At 37.4% G+C, this 12748-nt stretch overlaps 1 protein-coding gene across 1 annotated transcript in view; it reads left to right on the forward strand.

The window, feature by feature from the left end:
- The window catches only part of LOC113073770 (glutamate receptor ionotropic, NMDA 2C-like), a 33726-nt gene extending 21246 nt beyond the window's left edge, over positions 1–12480 (forward strand). The window contains exons 5-13 of the mRNA XM_026246526.1: positions 1212–1423; positions 5048–5216; positions 7094–7247; positions 7335–7460; positions 8075–8304; positions 8786–8946; positions 9327–9514; positions 9983–10215; positions 11023–12480. Coding sequence (XP_026102311.1) covers positions 1212–1423; positions 5048–5216; positions 7094–7247; positions 7335–7460; positions 8075–8304; positions 8786–8946; positions 9327–9514; positions 9983–10215; positions 11023–12393 — 2844 coding nt within the window. The 3' untranslated portion in view covers positions 12394–12480. The remainder of the gene's footprint in view (positions 1–1211; positions 1424–5047; positions 5217–7093; positions 7248–7334; positions 7461–8074; positions 8305–8785; positions 8947–9326; positions 9515–9982; positions 10216–11022) is intronic.
- Positions 12481–12748: the final 268 nt, after the last annotated feature.

Below are 12748 nucleotides of genomic sequence, written 5' to 3' on the forward strand. Positions count from 1 at the left end.
CTTTTGTGGTAAATGCAATGTGGATATGCAACAGTGGACTCTTTTTAGAGTACAAATAGAGGAGCTGCGGTCACACATTCAAGAAGTAGTCAGGTAATAACAACACCAGTTAATTGACTGCAGCTTTTAAATTTTAGGTGTGTATGTTCTTCTCTCATGTACCTTTAAAACAGGGTCCCATGGATGGACAGTATTTGTACTTCTCCCCCTTGGTATTTGGGTGTGACGCATGGATTCTTGGGAAATTTTAGCAGAAGCAGCTCTGAAGCTAACTCTCCATAGTCTTTTTTATGCTGAGCTAGACCAATGGGTTGAGTTCTCTCTGGATAATAGGGCTTTTCCACAGTCTACAAACAGCTATGTTAAGATTCCCCGTGAGCCTCTGAGCCCTGGTAGATTTACGGCTTTGTGCAATACCTTCATTACTGGAGTAGTATAAATTCTAACCATTATTACGAATTCATTCCAAGTTCAGAGGAAAAATCTAAAATAACAGCAATAAAAGAGAATAACATAAGAAAGCTTTGGGATATTTGGTTATACATCATGCTGATGGTGTGATATGTGAATAATCGTTTTAAACAGCAGATGAAAAATACAACAGACCCGTGAGGAAGACACCATTAATTGGACTTTGGAACGTATTCCTTTATCACTCCTGTCATTTGCTTGAATATTTGTGTGTGGTTTTGCGTATCAAAGGGTCCTTACGTTGAATAACGTAACCTGTGACTTGTGTTTTTCTTCCCATGTTCTCTCCATGACCTAGTTTCTCTCTCATGTCTAATTATGTACATTAGTTCCTTGTTAATTCATTGATAAGTCCCATAATTTTAGCCCTGTTTGTTTCCATGTCCAGCATCCGGAATTGTTTGTCGATTCCTTTGCTACAGGTACTTGTGTGTTCCTTGGTGTGACTAAAGCCTATATTTAAAGTCTAAAGTATAAAAAGTATAAAGTCTCCTCGCTCCTTCGTCTCCTCATCTCCTACACACAGGCACACCGTGACAGAATACCGGGCCGAAATAATACAGTAAAGCGGTACCCCTTCTCCCTGTTTTGTTTCCATTTTTTGAAAGTGTTTTTTTGTTTACTGACAATATAACAATACAGGGTTAGCTTTGGGTCAATGAAAGTCAATGAAAAGCACCTTTGCTTTGTTTGCATTTGCATTTAATTCACATTTATCCCTGTTCTAAACCCCTCCACAGGTAGGAAATTTTGAGGGAGGGATTCTGCAGATGCGATACCCTGTATGGCCCCGTTATGGAAGCTTCCTGGAGCCCGTGTCTGACAACCGCCACCTGACTGTTGCCACGTTGGAGGAGAGGCCTTTTGTCATCGTGGAGAGTGTTGATCCTGCCACGGGCACTTGTGTGCGCAATACCGTGCCGTGTCGTCGGCAGTCCAACAGGACTGAAAGGTACATCTGTGAATGTGACTTCAAAAGGTCAACATCTGTAGCTCTTGTTTATGAAGAGATTCCTTCAATGGGCTTGTTTATGAGACCAATATCTAGAAAATGTAATAAAGAGCACAGGCTCCACATTTGATCATCCTCTCTCTGCTGCAAATGCAAAAGGACTCATTTGATTGCATTTATCCTAAAAATGAATGGTCTCTTAAGGAGAGCAATAAAGATTGTCCTCTGGATATATTGTCCCCACTACAATGATAATAGGTACCCATTAATAATTTTAAAATAAGAGACAGCAACCTTTTCACTTTCTAGAATGAGTCACAGTACAAACACAAAGAAGAACATCTGAAACAAGGGACAAGAGTTTCACTAAACTTTATGTAAAAACATCCAACATTATATGATATTTGCCAGCTTTTGATATTATAAAACAAGGAAAAACAGGACTGCTAATTAAAAAGAAAAATCTAATAAAGCCTACACAAATTTGGCAAACATTCCCTTTTAGCAATATGCTGTGAGAGTCACTTAGCTATGCAACTTGTTACAGTCCAGCAAGCTTATTACACATTATTGTGTTGTTGCATCTGCAAGATTGTAGAGAGTTCAAGATGCAGCTAATTACCTTACTGGAGTATTATTTAAAGATGTAGTCACCCCCCAAAAATGTATTTGCATGACTTATCTTAATGCAGACACAATTATTATGCTCCAAAATATTGACAAAGCTTGAGAAACAGTATGATCAGATCATTAAGTATATATATGTGTATATATATATATATATATATATATATATATATATATATATATATATATATATATATATATATATATCTACACACACACACACACACACATATATACATATATACTGTATATATATATATATATATATATATATATATGACACCTGTTTAACAGCCTTGTGCCATACTTATACTTAGTTATATTGAAACATCACCTTAGAGCAAAAGCCTGTTAAGAATTCTTACTATGATTTTTTTTGTGGGTCCTAAAAATGGAAATGAGACCCAAGTTAAGCACCTTGGAGGCTCCCAAACTTGGCTACTAAATTTTTGTGTGCTTGTGAATGCCACCAAGTCTTACCAGAGGGCTTAATGATTTAAACAGAAGCTCACTTTATTGAAGACCCAAAAACCTATTATTAGGAATAGTTTTGCTCATTCCATGAATTAATCCCTCAACTCTCATTGCCCTAGGCATAAACTTGGAATAAAATAGTGCAATTCCAAAAGTTTTGTCTTTGGTTCCCCCAGGTAAATGAAAGTAGGTTCAGTGAATTGTGCAGCTCTGGAGGTAAAACCTGGTGAGTGAGGAGTGTGCCGTGCCCTGAGAGAGAGATGACAGGCTCGTTATGGCTCCATGCTGAGGGGAGAGAGTGTAAATAAATCATAAAGCAGAGTAATCACCCCTTAGGTAGCATGTGATGGCTGAGGAGGAAACAATGATCTATAACCATAATGGTGTCATTCTGCTGTGGGCCCATCACACACCTTCATGCTAATTGGCACTGGTGTTCAGGAAGTTCTGGAAAGCGTGACAACTCCTTTTAATTGGACTTCAGATAACAATAGGCATTTCATGTGTGAATGTGAATTTATGAGCTTATTATACAATGAGTCCCATTTCTTGTCTACAAATGTGTTTTATATATGTTAATCATATGTAAAGTAATTCATAGAAATATGGTCGGGTAGAGCAGGGCTTGTTGCCACAAACAGTTTATCATGGTAACTTGAATTTCTTCATCATAATTTCTGGTGCCAGTTTAATGTTACCTTTTTCAAGTTTGGGGTCGGTAAGATTTTTTTCTTTAACTTTTATTTAGCAAGGAGTGAACTTCTTATGCATAAAAGAATCCTATAGTCAAGTATCATGGTTTCTCCAAAAATAATAAACAGCACAACGTTGATAATTAATAATGTTGATCATTTTGAGCAACAAATTAGCATCTTTGATTTCTGAAGGGTCATGTGAAACAACTGACTGAAATAATAGCTGCTGTGCCATCATGGGAACTAATTACATTTCAAAATATATTAAAATAGAAACGTTTTTTTATTGTAATACAATTTCACAATATAACTAATAGATTTTTACTGTATTTTTGTAATAAACACAGCCTTGGTAAGCAAAATACATATTTCTTACTGACCCCAAACTACTAAATGATAGTGTGAACTAGGTCTCCTGTATATTGTATATTGTATGCTCGTATTTTTCTAATGTCAGCACCACCAGAGCATCCAGTGCAGTTGATGACACTTATGATACCACATATATCAAGGTCAGCAGACTATGGCAATAACGTTGCACTGTGTTTGGATATAAAATGCATTAGTCCACTACAACCAGATCGATGTGCTACACCCATTTCTGCAATAGATAGGTCAAGCCACTGTCTCATCCAGTTGTAATGGTTTCACAATAACTGACTGTAAAAAAATGATAAAAAAGAACCATTTTACTCAATGTACTATAATTAACTTTGTTTAAAGGAGAACTCATTGATTGGCACTCACTAGGCAGCCAGTTTGTTTGAGGGCCTGTGTCCATTATGCCAGGAAATAGACCAATGCTCTTTGACGCCAACTTTCTCAGTCACTCGTGCTTCGTGTCTGTGTATGTGTTTGACTGATTAAACAACTCATCCTCAATTCACAGCCCACTTAACCCAAAGCGCCAGCACCGTTGACAGGTGGTGAGATACAGGTTTTTAAGTTGCCTTTTGAGACAGTATATATCTACTTTTATTTATGGAAGCTTATTTCCATCACTGAATAAAAATTAAAGAGGGTAATTGTGACTTTTTTCCCCCTCACTATTCAGATTTTTTTCTTGCCATTCTGAGTAATATCTCACAATTCATACTTTTTTTGTCTCATAATTGTGAGTTTACAGAGATATAAATGCAAAATTGCAAGATATATAAACATAATTTATGTAGTTATTTCTCGCAATGCTTTTTTCCTGAAATTCAGATTTTATGTCTCACAATTCAAACTTTTTCTCGCAATTCTAACATGTAAACATATATGGAAAAATAATGGTGAGATTTAATCTAGAATTTTGAGACATAAACTCTGAGAAAACATGAGATAAATAAAATGTGACCACTTCGATAGATATGTGCTTAAGGACACGAGTAAACATAATTCTGTAGACTATTTATTGTTCTTCTCAGGTCAGTAAGAGAAAATACCTCAGACATACAGTACTGTATATGGCATTTTACGTCTGTACTGTATATGAAGTCTTCTGATGTTCTTCATATCCTTTTATGGCAGCACAGATCTTTTCCTCTTTCCTTATTTCAGTTATAATTAATTAGTCTTTCTGTCAGTAGTCTTTCTTTCAGATGTGTGTCACACCATATGTTTTGCCCTAGAACCATACACTTTGATCTTCTTCACCAAATGTTCAATAGACACACATGAGACCTAACCTTTTTAACTTTGGTTCCTGATTGGGTTAAAGGAATAGTCACCCAAAACAAAGAACAAAGTTACAAGGAACATGGTCTGAAGTCTTCAAGCTTTAAAAAGGACACTCAGGACTCAAATTTGAGCATTTTTTGATTGTTACATATTTCTTTATGTGCAGTGTAACGGGACACACTGAGCCTTACACCAAACTCTGCTGCAAAGGTTTCTGCATAGACATCTTAAAGAAGCTCTCACGCACCATCAAGTTTTCATACGACCTTTATCTGGTCACCAATGGGAAACATGGCAAGATGGTCCGTGGCGTCTGGAATGGGATGATTGGAGAGGTATGAAATGGCACATTCTCTCTCTCTCTCTTTTTCTCACATAAACACACTCACACTTCGAACATGTCAACAGTTCAGAGCTCATGGGAAATGAGCTAAATTAACATCTGAGAATACAAAAATAAAGCCATTTACAGCGTGATAGGAAAAAATAAATCCGCTTCCTATGACAGTGTCAAAACGCTTTTCCTAACATTACTCGCACCCTGTTTTCTTTCTGTATTTAACAGATCTCCTGAACCCTCCAATTATTGCCGCTAATGCTGTTAAGGGCATTCATAGAGCATAACTGACTTTAAAATGCAATCTTGACACATTTCATCCTGTGACCTCCTTCTGTGTGTATAATCCGGTGGTTAAGTGTCTTCCACAGCTGCTGATCACTTCATCGGTTCTCATCACCTGCATCTGCTCACATGCTGATGAGTTTAAAGATAGCAAACCCTCGCCCCACATACAAGGCTTAAAAGCGTGAGAAATAAATCATTAAATGAGATTAATAATGATTATATAATAGCTAGATAGCAATTCCGGACTGACATGAGTGTTAAATAAGGAATTTTCATTTATTAGGTTAATTGTGGGTGATGACAAAACCAATCTGTTAAGAATGATTTGCGATGTTACAAGTTGTGTGATGACAGGGCTGGTGGTACATGTCCATTTCTATTCCTTGAAGAAATTGGTATATATATATATACACACACACATGCTTGTTTGTTTTTGAAAGAAGTATTTTATTCTCATCAAAGCTGAATCTGTTTGATCAAATGCACAGTAAAATCATATTGTGGCAATTTATTCAAATATTTTCTATTTGATTATACTGTAAGATTTCATTCATTCTTGTGATGGCAGCAGCCATTACTTCAGTCTTCAGTGTCATATGGTCATTCTAATAAAATCATTAAAATGTGTTGATCTGGTGCTCGAGTAACATTTCTTATTAATATCAATGTAAAAAGGTGCGCTGCTTAATATTTGTATTTATAGAAAGTTCAAAAGAACAGCATTCATTTTAAATATATATGTTTCATTTGAAACAATATATATACTTTTCCTTCAATAAACTGCTAATTACTGTGTATTAATAGTTTGCAAGGTAGTAGATAAGTTTAGGTATTTAGTAGGATTAAAAATGATGTAGAAAATGGTCAATGAGAATAAGGCATTAGTATGTGCTTTATGAGTTCTAATGAACATATAATCTCCTAGTTATATGCATGCTGATAAGCAACTAGTGAGAATTGCTCCCCAAACTAAATGTTGCCAATGTTTGTAATAATGTAAATTTCTTTACTGTCACTTTTCATCAGTTTAATGGATGCTTGTTGAATAAATAAATACTTAACTTTCCCAAAACATTTTAAATTTGTACTTACTTCAAATTGGCTAATGTATAGGTCATTGCTTATACTTGGCTTTAATGCTGCATGGAGGCATTCTTTATACTCAAATATGCCTATAATATGGCATGTGAAATGCATCATGTCAAATTAGTATTATGTATGAATATGCAGTATGCACAACATACCCATGTATCCTACTCTTTCCACTGAAATTCTGAAGTGCTCATTCATGGAACACTATACACTGTACACTATTCCATATGGCCACGGCAGAGTCATTGTAATTGTAAATGGCAGATAGTATGTCTGGATGTATTCATACTACTAGAAAGTACTTTACTAATGGTCTAAAGTAAGTAAAGTAAGTTCTCTGTTGAACATAGACCTTACTTTTGATCGTGTCACTCCCAAATTCATGATATCACCATTTGTAGGAGGGTCCTGTCTCACAATTCAGGGGGACCTTCATTATTTCATTATGCCACTGATGGCTGTCTAAAGTTTTCACTCACTTTCTCCTTGTTCAAGGTCTTCTACAAGCGTGCAGATATGGCAATTGGCTCTCTTACCATCAATGAGGAGCGATCGGAGATTGTTGACTTTTCAGTGCCGTTCGTGGAGACTGGGATTAGTGTTATGGTGGCCAGAAGCAATGGAACAGTCTCACCCTCTGCCTTCCTGGGTGAGAAGTCATCATTAGCTGTCTTTTTCCTAGGCCTCCCTCATATACTTCTGTGAGCCGAAACGTGTCTTTCTCTCTGTCTTGCAGAGCCTTACAGTCCAGCCGTGTGGGTTATGATGTTTGTAATGTGCCTGACTGTTGTGGCAATCACCGTGTTCGTGTTTGAGTACTTCAGCCCTGTTGGGTACAACCGGAGCCTTGTCAGTGCCAAAGGTGAGCCTTGTTTTTTCAAACAGTATTCTTTCTATCAGGCACAAAGCTCTGGGAGAGGAAGAATAGTTGTGGAAGCAGCCTAATCAATCCATATAAACTGAGCTGACAGGGTGTGTACTTGTCTCCTAGTGTAAAAGGTCATTTTTCTGAGGTTTAATTAACGTTTGTCGCTTTGCTAATTTGACTTTGATTGATTGCTTGGCTTTTCTATGGCTGTGTGTGAGACACAAGAACCACATTAAGAACTGCTGTCAAGGTAGAACTAAAAAAATAAAGTTTACCCATGTGGACTGATCTGTGACTAACTCAAACGAAAGAGACAGAACTTCTGTTATATTGGATACATAGATGTGTATTATATAAATCATTCTTATTAGATGATTTGATGCTCAAGAAATATTTATTGTAATCAATGCTGAAAAAAGTTGCGTTGCTTTTTTTGTGGAATATTTTTTTCAATTACCTTTGTTTTATTGTATAAAGGCATTCATTTTTTTTCAAAAAAAAAAAAAAAAAAAAAAAAGCTATTGATTATATATAATTTAATCATATTTATATAATTGATTATAATTACATTTTATTTTATATTTACTATGAATGTATCTCTCTTATAGCCCCGGGGGGTCCAACCTTCACCATTGGGAAGTCTGTCTGGCTCCTGTGGGGAATCGTCTTCAATAACTCTGTTCCTATTGAAAACCCCAAAGGCACGACCAGCAAAATTATGGTCCTTGTCTGGGCTTTTTTTGCTGTCATCTTCCTCGCCAGCTACACAGCCAATTTAGCTGCCTTCATGATCCAAGAGCAGTACATTGACACTGTGTCTGGACTTAGTGACAAAAAGGTAAACTTTATATGTACATTGTAAATGAGTCGTAACAACAGATTAAACGTTCACAGATTAAACAAAATAAATACAAATAAAGTACATGGAGCTATTCTATTAGATGCTAAAAGAAACATAATATATAGTGTTATGTAAGGTGTATTTATGTGTTCTTGAACATACTGACTTTAAAATGTACTCCTAAACCTCATGCATTGTGACCAAGAACTCACACCATATTATTGTATCCCTTATCGTTTGCATTAATATGGATTAATATAGATAAGCTGTTGCCAAATGTCCAAATGCATGAATCAGTGAGTAGAAGAAAAACAAACAAACAGCACTTTTTATAACCTTTTCCAAGGTCACCACCACCCGGGTAGTTGGTAATTCTGTGTGAAGTCCATGTAATCTGTGTTGATCTATACTATTAAGGTTAAGCCGCAACCTGCCTCAGCTAAACAATTGAATTGCCATCTATTCCTTGTTGTTTCAGTTTCAAAAACCCCAGGAACATTATCCTCCTTTTCGCTTCGGGACGGTCCCAAATGGCAGCACAGAGAGAAATATTCGGAGCAATTACCCTGACATGCACACCCACATGATAAAATACAACCAAAAGGGAGTAGAGGAAGCTCTCAACAGCCTTAAGACAGGGTGGGCTTCAGCAATAACACTTTGTGTGTGTGTGGTTGTGTGATAGAGCTCTGATTGCTAAAAAACAACAACAAAAACAACAACAAAAAAACTATGTACTATGGTGGTACCATTTAGGTGCTTCAAAGAAAATTTGATTTATTCCATTTGGTAATTACAGGCATCATTTATGAGCCATTTTGTTAGATATTTTCAAGTTGCAGAGATCTAGGGGTCAGTGAAACAACCCGTGGGAAACACCCAAGCAAAAATAATGTAACATTTACCATTTGTCAAGGAAAAGAAGGAGTATAAATTAACAAGTGCTAATTATTTACTTGACAAAATTACGTGTAATTATTAGGCCATTTGCCTTGGGATAATTTCTGTCCTCTGTGTAGGAAGTTGGACGCCTTCATATATGATGCAGCAGTTCTTAATTATATGGCTGGCAAGGACGAGGGCTGCAAGCTGGTCACCATTGGTAGTGGGAAGGTGTTTGCTACCACAGGCTACGGCATTGCTCTGCAGAAGGACTCCCGCTGGAAGCGCCCCATAGACCTAGCCCTCCTCCAGTTCCTGGGAGATGGTAAATTGCACTTGGGGGACCGGAACTGGTCCACACTTAATATCCTCTGCCCCAGCATGGAAGCTATCACATTCCCCTTTTACTGTAAGAAACGGAATGTGCTGAGAATTGAGAGGTTACGTATGAAATATAAGAGGTTATTTATGAAATGCAAGCTACAGGCATATTAAAGACTCCATTAAACAGTAGAAACTAAATCCTAGTGCATTTATTTTTTATTCTATTTATAACAAAATTTATTCTGAAATGGACCTACACCTTGCTCAAACTAGGTAGCAGCTTTCACACTGGGAGCACACATATGATGTCTTAACATTATATCTAGGCAGACAGGTAGCCTTAAGGTCTTGGAGCAGAGCACATACAGTACATTGTTCTTATAGTATCCAGTTGTTTCTATCATAGTTGAGGAGTCTTTGACTGCCGCTGTTTCTGGCATTGTTCCTGACCCAGTTTTCTTTCTTGCAGGGGACACACAGAGACTGGAGACAGTATGGCTGTCTGGAATATGCCAGAATGAGAAAAATGAGGTCATGAGCTCCAAACTAGACATAGACAACATGGCAGGTGTTTTCTACATGTTGCTCGTGGCTATGGGTCTCAGTCTGCTGGTCTTCGCTTGGGAACATTTACTTTACTGGAAACTGAGGCACTCTGTCCACAAGTCTGATCATTTAGACTTCCTTCTGGCCATTAGCAGGGTAAGACTGCATTGCTAATTTGAATTTCAATATTAGGGATGGGTATCGATACAGATTCCAACTCTGTTCTATTCCAATTTTGATTTGGTTTCATTCCAATTAATTTGAGTACATTTCAATATGTCAGTTTTGCTTACATACACTACCATTCAAAAGTGTTTTTTTTTTTTCAATAAAGAGACATTTTTTAACAGTATTTTTAAAGATTTTTAATCTGCAAGGATACATTAAATTGATCAAAAGGCAATACATTGGCAATAAAGACATTTATAATGCTATTAAAGATTTCCATTTAACATAAATTCTGCTCTTTTGAACTTTCATTTAATAAAAATAGATAATAATAAAAAAATGAATTCTTGAATTTGAATGTTTTCTGATTAGGAACTTATCTGTGCAAATGTCTGCACACTGTTAATGGCAGTGTTTCAGATTGATTAAAAAACTCATCTTTTTGAACAACTTATTAAAAGAACGGACTCATTAGTCATTTGTTTTAAGAATTGGGCTACACTGGCATTTTAAACTGGTAAAATATTTTTACCCACCCCTAATAAAAACCTGTTATTATTATTTTTGTAAAAATCATCAATTAATTCACCATAAGGAAGCATATTAAACTTTGACATGAAACACTGAACTGATCTTTGTCTCTCACAAGAACATCATCTAGTTTATTATTCATTATAATGGAGAAAAAACTGCTGTGACATGAATGAATTCCAATGAAATGCCCCAAAAAATAAAAATTTCTCTGTAGGAATTCACAATCTTCACAATTCACAAATATGATGCTTTCCATTTCAGGGCGTATACAGCTGCTTTAATGGTGTTGAAGATATTGGCAGATCTACCAGCATACAAAATCCAGATATCACGGCCAATTACGCCCAGGCCAACATGCTGAAAATGCTGCAGACAGCTAAGGACATTGTCTCCTCAGCCAAAGTGGAAAACTCATTGGATAATGCTACCAAGACCATTGAGAACTGGAGCAGACACAGCGGCAGCCTGCCAGCACGTATCCCACTGGTGACCACAACTGAAAAAGTTCCTGGTCACTTCTCTTATATCACTAACCTCACAGAGAACCACATACCTCACATGCAGCGTTCCATAACTCCACCTTTCACGCAACACATCAAAACCACTAGCCCACCACCAATGGTGAACCACAGAGTCTTAACACGGCCCACTCCTCTTCGCTACACCCTTCCCCCCAGGACTAGGGGTCTCTATGACGGTATGCTTCCAGTATCCAGTCTGAGCACACCTCATCTAGCCATGCATGAACCTCCATCCGACCCTGCATCTTCCTTTGTTCCATATAGGGACTTCTACTCTGAACACCATAAGCCTTGTCACAGCGATTTTTCAGATGCCATCAAGCGAAAAAAGAGACCCCAGAATCTCATGGTGGAGTCCATGGATCTGAGAGGGCTTCACGATTATAAAGACCAATCAACGTGTCATAACGATGCAAACAGTTTTGCTGAAAACCACATATCCTCATCCTACAGCGAAAATCCTTTCGTAGTAGCAGACACAGCTTGTAATCCCTGTTTCAAAACGTACTTTGACTCCGCATTCGATGATATACCTTTGATAGGGAAAAGGAAGCTTCATCGCAGACCTTCATTCCTGAAAGCCACTTGGGGCCCCGACAGAGTCCGGTTACCAGGTGACGGACCCACCGCGACAGCCTCCCCACAAGTAACTATACCTGACCTGTTCCCTTGTGTGGATGTACATGGACGGGTGAGGAACACCCTGTGTTACAGCCAACCGATGGATCACAACTACCTTCATGCCGTCCGGCGAAACTCCAGGAAAAGTCCGAAGTTCAGACACAGTCAGTCCACAAGGCTTCCCTCCTACAAGGAGGCAATTTTCCACAACATGGCAGCTGTCAGAAGGGCATCCACTTTGGTACACAGACCCTACTCCTACCCAGAGCTGCCAGTCTACCAAAGCCCACTGTCATATGGACCTGCCGAATTATGCAACATCTTTCCCTGCATGGGACATCCCAGTGACAGTGTATATGGAGGGTATAGGGCGCCCACACACCTACACGATGACCATCTAGTGCCTGTTCCAGGCAGCAGGTTGGTTCATAGCAGTCCTGTTGTGCCCATGACATGGGGCAGAATTTCCAGTTTGGAATCAGAGGTGTGAACTTATCGTTCCATGTGCCAATTATGAACTATTTGCCCTATGAGTTTCTATTGACCAATAAAATGACTTTGCCTTTAAATAAAGCAGAACGACACAAATCATGTTAATATTTTTCCTTGGTTTTTTAATTATTCATTTAAAATTAATTTTATATTTTTTACTTTTTGTAAGTGCAATAATGTAATAATTAAGGGAAGTATTTAAAGAAATAGTCAAATCCATTCAGAATTTTGTATGAAGGAACGAATGAATGGACATGTAGAATTGTAAATTATTATCCGTTCTTATCTCTTTAGTCCACAAAATGCAATATATTGCTTATATGTATTGGACTGGATGAAAGTTTTTTTCTTCT

The sequence above is a fragment of the Carassius auratus genome, unplaced genomic scaffold (genome assembly GCF_003368295.1).
Source record: "Carassius auratus strain Wakin unplaced genomic scaffold, ASM336829v1 scaf_tig00012847, whole genome shotgun sequence".
In the NCBI taxonomy this organism is placed as follows: Eukaryota; Metazoa; Chordata; class Actinopteri; order Cypriniformes; family Cyprinidae; genus Carassius; species Carassius auratus.